Source organism: Camelus bactrianus, chromosome 1, assembly GCF_048773025.1.
Source record: "Camelus bactrianus isolate YW-2024 breed Bactrian camel chromosome 1, ASM4877302v1, whole genome shotgun sequence".
In the NCBI taxonomy this organism is placed as follows: Eukaryota; Metazoa; Chordata; class Mammalia; order Artiodactyla; family Camelidae; genus Camelus; species Camelus bactrianus.
Window position 1 is genome coordinate 114,477,435 of NC_133539.1, and position 18,170 is coordinate 114,495,604.

The 18,170-nt window shown below is 42.3% G+C and overlaps 1 protein-coding gene and 1 long non-coding RNA gene across 4 annotated transcripts in view; one reads left to right on the top strand and one right to left on the bottom strand.

The window, feature by feature from the left end:
* UBE2E2 (ubiquitin conjugating enzyme E2 E2) overlaps positions 1-8,539 on the bottom strand; it is a 326,256-nt gene extending 317,717 nt beyond the window's left edge. Inside the window, exons 1-2 of one of the 3 annotated variants that reach the window (XM_074371691.1) lie at positions 8,357-8,539; positions 3,041-3,224 (exon numbers count right to left, since the gene is read on the bottom strand). In XM_074371691.1, the coding sequence (XP_074227792.1) occupies positions 3,041-3,216 (176 nt within the window). In that variant the 5' untranslated portion in view covers positions 3,217-3,224; positions 8,357-8,539. Of the gene's footprint in view, positions 1-3,040; positions 3,225-8,163; positions 8,314-8,356 lie in introns of those variants that run through there. The other 2 variants (XM_074371697.1, XM_045511241.2) reach the window with 2 other exon arrangements.
* LOC141578814 (uncharacterized) lies at positions 8,535-9,862 on the top strand. The gene is made up of 2 exons (XR_012509512.1): positions 8,535-9,222; positions 9,434-9,862. It is a non-coding gene; the product is annotated as an uncharacterized LOC141578814 (long non-coding RNA).
* The last annotated feature ends 8,308 nt before the right edge of the window (positions 9,863-18,170 follow it).

Here is an 18,170-nt window from a genome sequence, read left to right on the forward strand (position 1 = left end):
AATCTCCCTCTTAACTCCAAAAGACAGAAATTAATTCATACCATTGTTTAAATAAAATAACCACTTAGTATTTTCTGTATCCAACATTACTTTTCTGTAACATCTTAAAAGTCAGATTTTTTTAAAGAAAACATGTTTCTACATCTAATATTAAGTCTACAATTATAGCACATTTCATGTAATTGAACATTTATGTGCAAAGTACTTTTCTTTAGTTACTACAAAATGTATATAATTATAGCATTTGAGTTTTTCTAGTTTAACAAATAGCATTAAGTCCCCAAAGGTTAACATATACCTCATTTCCCTAAAGTTTATCAAATGGACTTGAAAAATATTGTAGACTTATAGCATCTGTGTATGAAACCTTACTATGTGCCAAATAATGCTTTAGCACATTCAGTCCTCACAACAGCCCTGTGAATATGGGACTATTATGTCTCCATTTTACAGAAGAGAAAACTGAGGCTTAGAAACGTTAAAGTATGTATCTAAGATCACAGAGTGACTAAATGCCAGACCCTAGAATCCAACCTGGATCCTGTCTCTAGAGTCCAAGCTCTGCATTGCTACTGATTAACTTTCTCCTACAAAATGACACTATTTGGAAAAGACATCTCATCTGCATAAAAATCAATTTTCAATAAAAGTAAGTTAGAATTTTATTTTGAAACTACTTCTAACTTTGAATCTTGGGAACAGGTCAGTAGTGGGATTCTAATATCCATGGAAGATTCAACCCCTCCTCAAGGCTCTATGACAACTAGTCAATAAATACGGTGACCCTACTCTTCTAGGCACTGCAGATATAGTGGTGAATTGAAAAGATGTAAGCCGCTGCCCTCATGATTCCCATTTTTTCCCTCAGTTGTTAGAACTTAAGCAGAGATGAGGGAAAAAACCAACTTCACTGTCAACTAAATTGGGGGAAGGGAATTTTGTCACTTAGAAAATTAGCAGTGAAGCAGCATTTTTATATTTAAAACAAATAGTAAATGACTAAGTCACTTCAGACACTCACCCATAAACCACCCAGAGACCTTCCAGAGGAAGGTCATGCATCACAGTTTGAAAGTCCGAGATGCAGAAGAATAAATCTGCGCATGGAGGGATTTTTTCCAGCTAGGAAGCAATCCAAAAGATACTTCTCTCTTTCACCAATGCAGTGATACCAACTTCTACTATCTGCCAACCGGGCACCATCCTGGGTCGTTCACAACCCATCTCAAAACTAAGTTTTACCCTTTTTAAAGAGGGAGGGGGGAGGAAAACTAGGTTTGAACATATAAACTATACTTTGTCACACTGTAGGAAAATGAAAATGAAGTAAAAAATGACACAGGTACTTGAAAAAATTCATGCAATCCTCACTTTTACACACTACTCAGATCATTCTCTTTCATGGCAGAATTTGGTCTTTGCCACATTACCCAACAAATATGATTTTAAGGTATTTATGGTGGTGCTCCCAGCCAGGGGAAAAGGCAGGACCTCACAAAGGCAGACAGGAGTCTGTTAACTTACAGTCACAGGAGAGCGGAGCACAGCCCCAGCAGAAGCACTTTCCAAACCCTACTCCCCACAGACCTGGCCAGCCACCCTCTCCCTTTCCTGACAACTGAAGAGGCCCAAAGAAAACCCTCACTGTCAGAAGCTGAAGACTGAATTAGACTCATTTACACGGGCCGCAACCTGTACTTGAATGTCTCTTACCCTCCCACACCTAGCCTCCCTTCTTTCATCTAAATGTCATATTTTCTCCATCCCCACCTTCCTTATCCGCTCTAACTCCACCCCCATGTCCCAGCAGCACGTCACTTTGTGTTGTGGCCAGGCAGCAGAGAGACTGGTCCACCAACTGAGGCCTTTTGGATTTGTGGTGTGACAGCAGAAACAAACTGAACCCTTTCTCCCATGCTAGCATGTTCGCGTACAGAGGTTCACAGGTTTAAAGTTCAAGGCTATCTGACTTTCACACAACTCCTTCCACAGAGGTCAGGGATCAGCAATACACTTCCGAGAAAGGGAAACTGACTATCCCAGCCCCTTGGGATGGGTTGCCGACCACTCACCATCACTCCAACATTTCCCCCTAGAAAGTCATGCCCCCAGGAGGCCTCAGAAGGTTCTTCCCAGTGCTGTGGACTAACTAGGCCAGAGAGAAACAAAGTGTACTAGGCCATATGGTTTATGATCTTCAGGACAGGTTCCCCTAATCCACACTATCCAGTGAAGTACAAAGCTATCATTCAATATTCAGACATTCCACTACGCCTAAAATTTACAGGCTGCTTTTATTTACACTTCCTATTTCATATAAAAAAAGGTATTAAAACAAAACAAGAACAGTACATCACAGGACCAGGAAAGACTCTACTAAATTCAATTCACCTTTAAATTATTTACCAAGAGATACTCTCTACTGTAACAATATGAAAGCAGATTCCCTCTGCTGAGTCCAATGGCATGCCAATCATCAAAAGCAACTGATGTGGTAATAGAGAATCATTCAAATATCTTCCTTCCAGATCTGCCTATTCTCTGGAGAAAAAGAAAACCTGTATCAAGAACGAATCACTGCCTAATATAATGAAACCAAGATGCATTTGTTGCTAACTCCAGCATTTCTCACTTTACTAACAGCAAATAGTAGAAAATACACTATCACTCAGTAACTATTTCAACAGATTCCCACTCTCTATTCTATGCTACTGAACAGAATAAAATACTAACGGTCAAGGAACTATAAATCGAATCATCACACTTTCATATGCATTTTTCTGCACGTGCTCACCTAACAATAATACATTAACACGCACACTATGGATACGTGCTTTATAAATCTGCCACGTTGTTTAACTGACAAGATCATATTGCGTACAATTAAAACCATGAAAAAGAAATAATCCTGAAGAAGAAAGAAAAGTCCATAAACTTCATGGTCCACATCCCAGAAAAATGATCAAATGCAAGAGAAACACAGAACTTAAAAGATGACAAATTGATACTAAAAACAGAAAGGTTACAATAACTGTGGTACCTTTTAGCACTAGTTGACAATTTAGCAGCTGTTTTGCTGGATATTTTCCCCTCCTTTTTCTTGGGCTGAACTTGTTCTCTTTCTGGTTCTTGCTGGACACTTTCACGCTGGTCTCCATCAGAACTTCCTCCACTAGTACTCGGACTGTCATCAACTCTTGGTGCCTCAGTGGACATTTTAGATTCTGGATTAAAGAGTCAAAAATCACATATTCAGTTGTGGGAGGACTACAGTAAGGTACCTTGAGAACACAGAGAAAGTGAATCTTAGAGTGGAACAAGTAAAGTTACTATAAAATGAATGGTTGGTTATTTACAAAACAGCTTTGGGAGTTGCCAAAACTTTTCTTTCATCCGATGAATTCAAAATGTACTGAGAAGAGAAATGGAAACATATACAATTATACTCAAAATGTTCATAGCAACATTCTTCATAGAGCCGAAAAGAGGGGACAACTCAACTATCCACTAACTGATGAGCAGAGGAACCAAACGTGTTACGTCCAAACAATGGAATATTACTTAGCCATATAAAGGAATGACGTACAGTATCTACATGGTGCAAAATGGATGGACTTTGAAAACATTATCTGTGAAAGAAGCCTGTCACAAAGGACCACAAACTGCCTGATTCCTATTTATACGAAATGATCAGAATAGGAAAATCCACAGAGACAGAAAAGTCAATTAGTGATTGGGAGGGGCTAGAAGTGAAGGAAAAATGGGGAAGGACTGCAAATAAGTAAGTACAAAGTTTCCTTCTGGGGTGATGAAAATGTTCTTAAATTAGACATCGGTAATGTTGCACAACTCTAAAATAGTCTAAAAACCACTGCATTTTAAAAGAGTGGATTTTCATAGTTTATGAATTACATGTCAATAAAGCTGTTACCGAAAAAAAAAAAAAAAATCTAGGGCCTCCTCTCCACCAGGCACTGTTCTAGGCCCTCTGGTCTCACAAGCATGAGAAAGTTGGTCTAGTGGGTAAGCCAACTTGCTAAGTGCTGTGACAGAGGTTAGGAAAAACAGCCACAGGAACAGGGAAATGGGGGACACTTCTGCATCAATATTAAATGAATATATCCTCGGACTAGGCTAAGGTTAAAATTCTCTAAACTAGTCAATTGTTTTAAGCAACCTTTGTGATAACAGAACACAGAGGCCTCCACGATTCTAAATAAAAACTGAATTGTATGATGGTGTCAGCACTGATCCAGCAATATGCTAAGCAACCACGTTTCACAAGAGATGAAGACTGTGTGCAGACACTGGAGGATTCCTTGTTTTTTCCCCACAGAAAATATCCCTCAAGGCTTTCAAATCCCTTTTGCTCTGAGTTCATGCTCCGCGAGCAACTCTGATGACCAACTCAATTTCCTCACTACCTTGATATGTAGGTAGCTGTTATGACCTAGATAACACCCAAACGAATTGCAGTTTTCTCTTCTTGACTGTCATTCTATCATAATCAATTTCTGAGTTTGACTACAATGAACACATCCCTTGTGACCCAGCTAGCATGGAGTGTACTGACAAATCCAAAAACAAATGGACAAACCGATGCCCAGACTCTCACCACGTTACTGTCACCTCATAACCACTTGAGCACAGTGTGGCCACCTCCTGAGGCATCTCTTCTTTAAAAGATAAAACCGCCTTCAAGGTGTGACCTTTAAAAATCATAGATAAATGGAACAAATTCCTTTAGGAAAAGATATCATATTACTCTTAATCAAATTGGACTTGAAATATCAAGAATAAGAATATGTAAAAGATACCTCAAATAAAGCACTGTTTTTACTACTACGATCAGTCCAAATGTATAGCTAGTTGACAATGATTATTAAAATTCATCATCACCAAAGATTTAACTTGTAGCTTGCTCTAAATCGGAGTGACTTCATAACACAGACCTCTAAGTGACTGAAATTTTTTATGGTAAGACAAACCAAAACGCACTGCAAGAGAACGGAAGAACCCAGGAGCACAGAGGGGTGAACAATCAATAGAAAATACTGAATGCCTTCAATGAGACATCACACAAAACACACTATCACCACCCCTCACACCTTCAACAGCTCCCTTCTCCCACGCCAAATAAAAATAGGTCTGTCCAGGCAGCTCCGAAACACGCAGGGAAATCTGACTGCTCTTCTACCTAACCTGTAAATGGAGAGCATCAGTCTCCACAGCTGTGACATCTTTTACGAGCACTAAAGTCACTTAATAGAATACTGAAATTTTACATCAGTATGTTTCACATCTAGCTCTAACAGTCCTAACATATATCTTGCTTTTTTTTTTCATTTTTATTCCACTTAAATTTTTATCCTTGGATTTAACACTGATTTTTTTTTTCAGATTACTCCTTTCAGTTAAAATATATCAGAAGTTTCAAACCTTATTAAGTATGTACATAAGAGCATGTCGGAGCAGATGTGCACTGGAGTAAGAAAGAGAACAGTACTCAGGCAAAGGCACTCAGATACAGCAAAATGCTGCTGGCAATATTTTGAGAAATGTGAAATGATTGAGAAATCATTTTATACATCTTAAACCTGAAGTAATCCATTATATAAAAAATAGTTGGAAACCTAAATCAAAAATCTTTTTTACTGAAGCTCCAGCTTCAGTTTTAATAAACTATGCCTCTAGAATTTCAGTTGAATATTACGTTATAGAGGTACACATTCTTCTTAATATTCTTATGTGTGTTTACATCATCTCCAATAACGCTGAGTATATACAATTACTTGAAAGACTACTCAATATAATCCGAACCATAATCTAAAGCACAAATTTCATGAATCCCTCCAGATTATCAGAAGACTATAGTCTCACTAGAGAATTGTTGAAAATACCCAAATAGATGTATAATCTTTACAGCTTCACAATAAAGAAAAAAAGTCTATTTCCACTTTTGACCTAAGATACTTTATTTCATCCAAATTCTAACCTACAAGTGATAAATTTCCCTGAGGCCACTAATAACCACCATAGAAACTTTTAGAAACAAAGTTTTCATATCTTTTTCAAATATCAAGAGTAAGCGAAATTTCTGTTGGTTTTGTTTTTTGAATGCCTGGTTACAGTAAAACTTATTTCACTACATAAGTGGCAACTAATTTTTATGAAGAAAAAGTCTATAAGCATTTTAATTAGTTATAAGATTAGTGTTTTGTCTCTCTGAAGTACAAATGAATAAAAATTCCTGAATTAAAACTCTCTAAATGTTATCTTTTAAATCAGCATTTTAAAATTATCTTCTAAGATTAATTCTTAAATAGCTAATTTGATCCAATTATTTAATCTAGAGTAAAGATGACCTTGAATCACACATTTATAAGCATAGAGCTACTCTTCCATAGTTCCAAAGATACTAAGACACTTAAACTTATATTTTTACTTTGTACTCAAAGTAAAACTTGGTTTCTAAACATTAAATATTGAAATAAACTTTCCTCAAATACATGTTTTATTAAGAGTTTAGACATTGTTCCCTTTTCAACACACAAATTACCTAACCCTGTATTAGCTTTGTACAATTACGTTGTAATTACAGTCCTGGAAATTACCAACATGCGAAATGAAACTCACAAGTTCCATAAAAATGAAACGATTTGGTTATAAATATTACCGATACCATAAAGGCAACTATAGTCACTCCATAAATCCGGATTACTGTCTAGATAAGCCTTATAACTGTGTCGTATGGTATAAAACGGCAAAGGCAAGTGTTCGTTTGAGCTTTGACAACAGGAAAACACTTAACTCTCTCATCTGATTTTTTGTCATTTGTCTTCCCACTCACGTTTCTAAACTTTTCTAAAACGTAAAACAAAATAATTTATATTATATTCAGAATACCTAGCAATAAGCAGCTTTTAACTTACCTGCAAAGATATTTATGCAGGAAATAATATTGGAACACCTAAGTTTTGAGGAAAAGGTTCTCTGTCCTGGGGGGGAGCACCTTTCTGTAATGGGATATGACAATATGGGAAAACCCTCCGTCATCAGCACCAACCCACATACAAAACTCTGAAGAGCCAAAGAGGATCCAAACTGCGTAAACACAAATATTTAGGTTCCCGAGGTCCAGAGTGAATTATCACATATTCAGAAACATACTTTTTTAAGAATCAGGGATAAAAAACTAAGAACTTTAAATCCTTCTGAAAAGCGAGATACTCTTAAGGTAAACCCTAGCATTTCCTCTTGTACTTTAAAATAAAAATATTTGAGGGGACTCTCAAGAATACACAATGCAAAACGATGAATCTCGAAAACATGCAAATAGGTCTAACAGCCACCGAGCACAGGATGATGTCTTTCTAAAGCGGCCTTAATTTCCTTAAGGGAAGATGGATTGGACATTTCTGGTTGGTCGTGGGAAAAAAAAAAAAACCACAAGAAGCTACGCTTTATCTTCATTAGAAATGGTAAAGGGCAAAAGGATCAAAACATTAAGAGAGGAGAGAGGGGGAGAGGGAGGGGGAGTGGGGGGAGGAATCCAGTTTCAAACCAGGCCAGTGGGGGCTGCAGAGAAGAGACCAGAGAAAAATGGGCTTCGGCTCCAAACTGTGACAAGCGCTGGGCTTCACAAAAGACCAAGACAACACACACTCCACACCGGGGGACACACCAACACACCCCACAAGGTCTCTTGGGCGGTCCACGGGGGTGCGGCGGCGCGGGGGAGCCAGACCCGGCACTCGCCCGGAGAGACACCATGTGCAGCAATTATGCAATTAGGGAAAATAGCAAAAGATCAAGCCGGGCACTTTCCACCGTGACATTTATCCTGTACTTTTGCGAAGACTTAGTTCCAGGATGCGGCTGGGAGAGGCAAGGGGCTTGGGAGGGTGGCGAAGGATGGGGAACCGAGAACGGAAGGGGGTTGAAGATGGGCCGGGAGGGGAGAGGCAGAAGGGGGGTGGATGGGGAGGAGGGGGAGGGGTGGAAAGGGCGAGAAACCGGGGCAGGAGGCTCGAGGGAGGGGGCGCGGGGAGAGGGGCACGCGGGGAGCGGGGAGGGACCCGGGGCGCCAGCGGCGTAAGCGGAGACCTGCGGCGCTGAGGGGAGCGGGCCGAGGCGGGGGCACCGGCGCGGCCCGGCGAGTACCTGAGGGAGGGGCGTCCGCGCAGGTCGCGGGCTCGAGCCCAAGCCCGAGGAGAGAGGGCTGCGGAGGCGCGGGGGGAAGGAGCGCCGAGGAGGCCCCGGGGACGAGCTGTCCTCGCGGACCGTCCAGTCACCGAAACCGGACCCGCGCACCGGACCGCCCGGCCACGCCTGTCCCCGCCGCGCGCGGACTCACCCCCGGCGCCGCCGCCGCCGCCCCCGGCCGTTCCAGCTCCGGCTCCCGAGGCTGCTGCCCGCGGCTGCTGCGGTGGCCGCCCCTGAGTCCTGGAAAGTGAAGCCACCGCCTCCGTGAGCCACCTCTGCCGCCGCCGCCGCCGCCCGGCCGTCCGCGCGCGCGCCCGCGACTGCGCGTGCCCGCGCGCCCGCCCGGGAGAGACCGCGAGAGCGCGAGCCCCACGTCGGCCCGCCGCGCCGCGCCGAGCCTCCCCGCTCCGCCCCTCCTCCTCGGGCGCGCGGCCGCGAGGGGGCGGGGGCGGGCGCGCGCACGGCGGGTGCCCCTAGGCTGGGCGAGGGGGCGGGGAGGCGGCGCGGAAAAGTAAAGTGACAACCGAGTCCCGCGAGCGGGCAGGGCCGGGGGCGGGCGAGGGGCGTCCCACGGAGAAGGAGCGGTCGGGACCGGGAGAGGGGAGGGAAACGGAGGCTGCCGGGCCGGCTGGAGGGAGGGGACGCGGGGACCTTGACGGGCACGCGCGTTAAAGGGAAACGCCGGCTGGGGGTGGGAGTTGCCCGAAGACTGAGCGGGGGCGGCGTTTCACCCCCGGCCACTGCAGCCCTGGCTTCATACTGGCCTCGAAGCTTTCTCCAAATGGCTACAGGACTGACCCTATTGACTCACGAAGCAAAACTCGGACGCGTGGTGTCCACATGCACCCAGGATGGGAAAACTTCGCGGTGGCCTGGAAAGTTCGCCCAGGCTACACTCCTCATCCGACATTGCAGCACGAAGGTCCTTCTGCCTTTGGGCGCGCCCAGGCCCAGAATGTACCCCGCGAGCCAAGACTTAAGGTCATTCAACCCTGGGATACTGAGGAAAGAGTGGAGGTAGGGGCAGAGGCTGTCTGGGAGAGAGTGGGAAGCTGCAGTGATGTCCAGCTAAAGGGGTGAGGACAACAGTGCTCCGGGTGACCCGAGGGAACATTAGGCTCCCCTATAATCTTCACCCCAAATACCATGCCTGCTATGCAAACTCTGCCTCCACAGAATTTTCCCCGTCCCCACCCCAGCCCCTCTGATCAACTGATTGCTGTTGCAGCTCCTAAACGTGACCCAGCAGGGGCGAACACAGCCCCACAGGATCCAGATCAGCTCAAGCAGCCTCAAGACCCCAGAGGACAGGAGCAAGTAGGTATGTCTAGACTTGAACATCCTTTTATCAAATGCCTTCTTCAAGCTTTGGCTATTACTTTATAACATCCCTGAACTTGAAGCCTCGGTGAATCACCATGGAGCAAAACGTGGGTGTGTTCTTATTATCAACTCAAGGACATTAACAGGCCCTGTTACCCTTAAACTCTAAAATGTGTATTGGAGGATTAGAAATGACCGTATCCTGGAATTATCATCTATTATAAAGCCACCTATCTCTCTCACATGGTGCAATATAATATTAGGAAAAGATGACATAAAATGCATAATTTTTTATTATTTAGAATATGACCAAAATAAAGCATTTCATACACTGCCTTAAATATGTACATAATTTATCTCACCTTATGAGATACTTGTACATTAATATTCTCACTTTATTGATTGTCAATATGTTTTGCAACTGTTTGGTGAGGATGAATGACAGAATCTCCATTTCCTGGGTCTCCATGCTCTTCTCCAAATAAACTACTCTTTTATATACTCTTAGGTGTACATCCTGTCGATTTCTGTTTGTTTACAATGAATAGTTTATTGTAAAGTACTTTGCTATTACAGAAAGTATCCAAGTTGCCTTTTTCAGTCCTGGTCATGGGCAACTGGGGGAGCAGAGATGCAGCAATGGCAACTTCCAACTTTATGAAAGGGTCAGAAGAGGTTTCACTGCTTAAATGCTGAAACTGTCCTTGCTATACAGGACTTCACTTACCTGTAGCTGTTTTAACTGCTATATACTACTTACTGAATTTAAGAAGGGCATCATAATACAAATCAAAGCTATCCTTTTCATTGATGCAAGGAATGTTTATTGACTACCAGGCACTGTCTAGGTGGCTGGGATATGACATTGGATAAAAGAGAAAAACTGCCTGCCCTCACAGAGCTTTTCCATCCTTGACTCTTCTCTCTATGTTACACCTTATCTCCAATTCATCAGCAAGCTATCCTGAAAGGATCCCCTACTTCCCTCCTCCCTCCCCACAGCTAATACTCTGGTCCAAGCCACCAGCATCTCTCAATAATAGCCTTTTACCCTATCTTTCTACTTCCAGCTCCACTTCCCTGCACACTCCACCCATCATCCCACACACAACAGTCTGAGTGATCCTTTAAAACATGCATTAGATTATGTCTCTCCTCTTTTCAAAACCTCCAGTGGCTTCCTGCTGTAGGCCAATAGCCAAAGACCTTACGGTGGCTACGTGTCGCTACATGATCTACCTGCCACCCCCAGCCAGGTCCCCTCTGACCTCACGTTATACACCTTCACCCCACCCTTTTCTCCCTCCAGCCACACTAGCCTCCTTGCTAATATGGAATACACCAAACATTTTTCAAACTTAAGATACCTGACTTAGAGTTTCCTGTGTCTGTAACATTCTTCCCTCCCCCAGCACCTCCTTTTCTCCCTTCTCTGCTTTAATTTTCTTCTTGATCATCGTAATAAATCGGAAATAATTTTTTTAACTTGTCTATTTTCGTCTTCCCCTTCTCCTCTGCTCTTCCTTCCCTCTCTCCAAATTTAAGCACTTTGGGAACAGATATTTCACTGGCTGCAGTTCATTGCTATTTATATTCAGTAAATACCGGTTGCGTGAATGAAATTGACCTCTTTCAGTTGCTAGCGTGATAGACATTATTCTAATTTCTTCAATAATAATATTAGCACTTAGCCTTAGTGTATTCTTAACTGGTAACAGGCAACATTCTAGCCCTTCACATATACTAGCTTACAAACACCCCATAAGGTTGGTTTCATTCAGTCAACCCCACTGTACAGATGAGAACATTGAAGGGCAGAGACGTGAAATCACTTGTTTGCAGTCACACAGCAGACCTGGGATTTGGAATCAGCAGTTCGGCTCTACAGTCTGTGAACTTCAGAACACTTCAGCATGAGTCCAGTGTTACAAGCATAGATTTACTTGATTTTCTCAGTTCCTCTCCCCTGAGATTTAAACTTGGTCTCCAAAACAAACAGCTCACCTTCCTTCTGTTTCCTGCTCTGGTCCGTCAACATGTCATTGTGAGCTTCCCTCCCTCCCTCCTTCCCTACACTTCTTATTTCTGGGCTTTAATAGAGAGCCTACACTTTACCCCCTCCATCCAGCAGGTGGGAATGTTTTTGTAGATTTCTTGGAAGTTTTGTTACTGCCAACTTTGTGAGTAGGTAGATTCACAATTAGTTCTCCAGTTTGACAAGAAGTGTGGCAGAAAAGACCTCCCTGGGGGTACCTGGGCTGGATTTCTACAAAACACATCATTCTGGTAGATCTGCTCTTGTTTAGGCTGCTTCCATTCTTGTGGGGCTCCCAGTGGCCAGAGGTGGTTAAATATTTGGATTGTACCCCCTGGAGGAAATATTATTAGTTTCAGTTTACCAAAGATTAGGACCCTGAGAGAACAGGTGAAAGACAATAACCTTCTGCTTACAGCCTGGCTTGAAAGGATCATTCTGAATGTCTTAGATATTTAAGGATGACACTGGTGTGGGAAAACTGAAGCCCCATTAAAGCTGAGACCCTAAGACCCCACTACATAGTACAGCACTGATACAGAGGCAGGCACCGGCTGGCTGCTGAGCAAATGTTTGTTGCACAAATGAATGTGTGACTGAATTCTTAACAGGGAATGGAAGAGTGCTGAGGACCCATTCCCTGAGTTTCTCACTTGGTCGGGCACTGCCAAATGGGCCACTATGTACAACTGTATATGTTGCACACTGCAAAATGTCAGACAGCACCATTCACATAAATGAAGATGCAAACAGAGAAGTCTGGCTGTTCCTCCCATGTCTTACCCCTGCCCAAGTATGATAGTCAGTCTCAAAGATGGCCCCCAAATCCCTGTCCCCTCTGGTATCCACACCCTTGTGTAGTCACCTCCCACATCATACCAGGATTAGTTGATGTAATGCTGAGATGTGATAGTTCGTCACTTCTGAGATTATAAAAATTGTTAGGCCTTCCATCTTGGTTCATTCTCTCTCTCTCTTTTTCTCTCTCATCGCTCATTTTGGGGGAAGCCAGCTGCCACATTGTGAGTGGCCCTAGAGAGAGGCCCACGTGGCTAGGAACTGAGGCCTCATCCTGAAGTCCACCGACGAGTGAGCTCGGAGGCAGATCCTTCTAACTTTAGCCGAGCCTTCAGATGATGCCACGCTGCTCGACATCTGCAGTACATGAAAAACCCTGAACCAGAAACACCCAGTGAAACCACTTTTGATCCTTGAGATAATCAATGTTTTTCAGCCACTAATTTTTGAGGGTAATTTGTTGTGCAGCAATAGGTAGTGAACACACATGCTCCCTGCTCTCTAATGATGACGTTCCCTCCTCGAGTCCTCCGTGTACCAAGAATGCTACAACTGCAGTAGTTCCTGCCTGCGAGGAGTCTCCCTCACTCCTGAAATGAGCTGTTGCATCTGACATCCCAGACACACGGAGGGGCTTAAGTAGGTGCTGAGATATGGATAAAGAGTCTCAAGAGAGAGCATAGGCCAGGAATGGAAAAAAAAGAAAAGCAGTTCAGAGTGGCTTTCTTTCAACCTCACAAGAGTAAGAAAGGAAGACTCAGCTCAGCTCGGAGAAAGACTGTCAGAACAAAGGAGCGAATGGTGACACCTAAGAGTCAGAGATGTGCTAAGCAATGAGATTATAGACACGATTTCTTTGTTGTGGTTATCATATTGTTATGGGTGCAATAAATAAAGATATTTTAAACTTAAGGAAAGCTCAGAAGGAAACAAAGACAGAAGGAGGGAAACCCTTGCCTTGATCTGCACCTTTCTTGCAGGACAGAGATGTTTTGGAGCTGGGCTGTCTGGACTCACGATCCTGGTTCTACTTCCTTACTGTGATCATGGGCAAGCTTCTTAACTTCTTACTGACTCAGATTCCTTGTCTACCAATGGGGCTGATTTTAATGACTAATACTTACACAGTATAAAGGACAAGATTAAACAAGCTAGTATACGTAAGCAATTTAAAGAGAGGTTGAAACAAAACAGGTGTCATAGGAGAGGGAGCCTTCCTAGTGGTTTGGTAGGTGGGAGGTCATGTCACTCTGCAGCCTGGGTGCTATTATCTTACTTGAGTTTGCTACTTTTTCTTGCAAATAGCCTCCCAGGTAGTCACCGCCTCTTGCCTCTCTGCATCCTTTAGTATTTAAAAGCCCCTCCTTTGCTGTGAGCTCTCCAAGGGCAGAGACCATGCTTAAGTATCTGTGTGTCTACACTTTAGGATAAAGAGTAGGCATCCCATAGAGACAGTCACATTAGTGAATATACCTGCTTTTCAACTGCCTTTCTTCAAATTACGGAATTTGGGGAGGTAGGTATAAATATTCTGCTATGACTTTCACTTCAACAACAATTTCAAAGAACATATAAGCTCTTTACTATTTGTTATAAATTCAGAAACTGTATTAATGAATATTTACCTGAGTTTTATGAACCCTCTGGCCCTCTCTGGAGATTCCATTAAGAAAAATTACTGAATCTCCTTATATGTGGCCAAAATGAAAAAGCTACTATTTGCTGTCTTTAGCTTATTGCTTTTTCTCTTCTACAGTCATCTTTGCACTCCCTTCTATGCTTGTAAGTGCACAATGTTTTAATAACAGCTTTATCAAGATGTAATTTACATGTGGTACATATGTACAATGGAACACTACTCAGCCATAAAAAAGAATAAAATAATGCCATTTGCAGCAACATGAATGGGCCTGGAGATCGTCATTCTAAGTGAAGTGAGCCAGAAAGAGAAAGAAAAATGCCATAGAATATGACTTATATGTGGAATCTAAAAAAGAAATAAGATTTAAAAATAAGGACACAAATGAACTACTTACTATTTATAACTTAGATGATCGATTTCTCGAATATGTGTAAGCACATCTGTCCTTTATGATTGGATTGCCACATTCTGTTGATTCTTATTTTGTGGTTGGCTTTATTCTTTTTATAACTATGTAAGTTTAAAAAACTAAAACTCTAATCCATTCTTAGAAACAATGATCAGTACATATATGTAAAATTAAAAAAATATGTGCGGTAAATTGTATATATGTATCTACATGCAATATAACGTGTATGTGCAGTCAAATTGTAACAGTTCTATGTGATAAAACTGAAAAAGAAAAAAGGATATAATTCACCGAGTATGTAATTCACCCATTTAAAATGTATAATTCAATGGTTTTCCATATATTCACTTATTCACAGGAGGGCACAATTTTTGTGAATGGAGATTTATCTTACTGGCCTGGCCCCATTCAAGTTGTGTTCTAGAACGGTGGCATATGAGTTGCACCTTCCAGGACATAGACAAGATGAAGTTAAAGGCGCCACAGATTTATTTATTTATCTAAGAAAGAAAAAGGGAAAAGAAAGCAGAAGGAGGCAGGGAAAACCCCAGATCCTAGTGCTTCCATCGCGCTTAGTCCTTTGCTGAAATTGCCCAGGGAGCATGTCCTCGGTTCAAAAGGTAAGGTGGGTTCTGAAGGCACTTACAGCCGGAAGCTCTCAGCTAACTGCACTCCCTGCATCAGATGGGTGAGTTCTTGCTTGAAGAGGGGTCCAAGCCACGCATCTCCATGGTCACAAGCTCCTCCTGCGTCTCTGTCATCAGAACTGCACATGCGTGGACATAGCTTGGCGCTACACTTCTGTCTGTCCATCCACCTTGGACTTGCCCACCTGGATGACCTCCTGCACTCGTGCTACTACTCACCACCTCCACCTAAGTTATGAACTTGTGCTTTCAATCACAGCTGATATCCGGCCCCTAATTCTTCCATTTGCATTTGCTTAACAGCTGATGTGTCCCATCCCATGCTGTGCTCAACTTCCATGAGACTGGCCTCAAAGAATCAAAACAAATGTCTGAGCTCTCTGGTGGTTTAGTCACAGTGAGTAGGGTAGTAGCTTTCTAGTTAATTCCTATCATTTCTCACTCTTTTAAAGGTATGAGAAATGGGCCCACTGAAGGATGCGCTGAAGAATATGTAAGAATTCAGAGTCTGCTTTTTTCCCCCTGACATGTTCCCAAACTACATAAGGAGTTATACACCTGTGGGAAAGTTTCGATGGAAGAACTAAACAGTTTTCTCTCTGCTTGTCCACAGTGAGGGCGGACATCCACCCTCTCCATCTATCCTCAGCATAGCCCTTCCAAGGATGCTCACAGCACACTGCTTCTTTTTTTCTTCTTTTAAATTGAAGTATTGTTGATTTACAATATTGTGTTAGTTTCTCTTTTTGTTTGTTTTTTCTTGGAATCTATTTTTTAATTTCATGTTTTATTGAAGTGTAGTTGATTTACAATGTTAGTTTCAGGTGTACAGCAAAGTGATTCAGTTATACATATACATATACATACTTTTTTTTCAGATTTTTTTCCATTATAGCTTATTATAGGAAATTGAATATAGTTCCTTGTGCTATACAGTAGGTCCTTGTTTTTTTAATCTGTTCTATATATAGTAATGACAACACTCTGCTGCTTTCTTTTTTTCAGGGGAGGAGATAATTAGATTTATTTATTTATTCATTTTTAATGGAGGTACTGGGGGCTGAACCCGGGAGCTCGTGAGTGCTAAACATCCACCATACCGCTGAGCTATACCCTCCCCTGCACACTGCTTCTTAATCTACGAGTTAGAGGATACGAACTGATACACATGGTACGTGTGTAAATATCTTTAGAAAGTGTATATGCAATTTATTCTTAAGTTGACTCTCAAAATTTATAATTAGCATTGAATGAGTAATAAAAATTGTTTTGCAAATACCATTAGCAAGCTGCTGGATACTTTTTTTTTCTCTGATATATAGACTAAATTTTCATCAGTGAAATCTTTTTTTTTCCACATTACATTCAGGTTTTAAAATTTTTCTTTAATTTTAATTTTTATTGAAATGTAGTTGATTTACAAGGTTAGTTTCAGGTACACAGCAAAGCAATTCAATTTTACATATACATACTTTTTTTTTTCTTTTCAGATTCTTTTCCATTATATGTTGCTACAAGAAATTGAATATAGTTCCCTGTGCTATACAGTAGTAGGTCTTTGTTGTTTATCTTCTTTACATATAGTAATGTATATCTGTTACCCAAACTCCTAATTTATCCCTCCCCCACCCTATCTCAGTGAGATCTTATGGAAGATGACCAATCACAGAGAAACTGCTAAATTACATGAGTACTTCTTTTAGTCCTACTATTTAGTAGTATAAACATCACACTGAATTTTTAAAACTTCACCAAATTCATTAAAAAATTTTTAAATTCAGCCAGCCACACCATCTACCCCTTCCCTTCCCCTTCCATGACACGTGTCTTCATCTGTTACCTTTATTTCCCTCATTCTCTGCTCTCACTCCTCAGTCACAGACTCATGTAAGGGAAAGGGAAGAAGAAAAAGCCACAGCTTGAGTCTAATCTGTCTGAACCTGGGATTCAGAACGTCAGGCATGTGGCAGGCGTGGTAGATCAAGCCCTTGGGAAGAGGCAGGGATACTTACATGAGGGGCCAAGGCGTGTCCTAAGAAGCCCTGACCCTGAAGGAAAAAGAGATTGGAGACTCGGAAGATGGCTTGAGGTCAGTGAGCACGTCACTCTGGATAAAGGCAATTTGAAGCAAGACATAAAATCTGTTGCTCTCTGATTATTCCAACTCAGCCCCTGTTGACCTTAAGTCCAAGGGGAGGAAAATAGTGACAGATATTTGCCCATAAGATCTGTTTGACATTGTGGGATCCTGGCTTGACAACAACTGCACAGGGTAACACCAGAAAAGGGAGGAAGTCAGGTGTTGCCATGTTGAGTGTTGAGGGAGTCATCAGTACAGAGGAAGCGGGCTTGGCACGGGGGTGCAACTCTTACCCCGGGAGGCATGGTACAGTGCTGTATGGGGCCATCAGTGATGGACAGCAAATTACCTCTGGGATTTCATAGGCTTTGGAGGCTTCAGGAAATGTCACCACTCAAGGGATCCAGAGGTAGAGACTTCTGTATTATGGGCACAAGTGGAACCACATCTAATAATGCCCAGAGGTGATGGGATGGGGGACTCTCAAGGAGTTCACCGCTCTTGGTAGTAGTGGAAAGGATTTTTCAGGATGTCCAATCCAACCACTACCTTATGTAGAAATTCTCTCAAAATAATTTGCTTGAATGCCTCCAGTGGTGGGACCTCTTGCGTTCCCTGATAGCCAATTCCATCTTTGCATAGTTTGACTTTCTTCACCCTTAAATTGCTTCCCAGTCCTTTTCTCGTTATGCTCCTGGGGCTACAGAGTCATGCTAACAGCTCTTCTGCAGGAAAGCGCTTTCATTATTTAAAGGAAATATCCCCCTTTTCTTCATTTGTCCCTCATGTGACATGGCTTTGTGTTCCTCAACTACTTAAGTCACTCTCTTCCAAATGTACCCTAATTTGTCTATGTTTCTGTTAAAATGCATTGTCAGGAACGGAATACAATGTTCCAGGAGGAGTCGGCTTAGTTGAGAGCAGAAGGAAGCCATTCATCACCTGTTATCTCCATTCCAAGACTCTCTGATTCCAAACTCCTAAATGTAATATAAATCCCCATGCTGCCTGAGGATATTTCTCTTTTAACT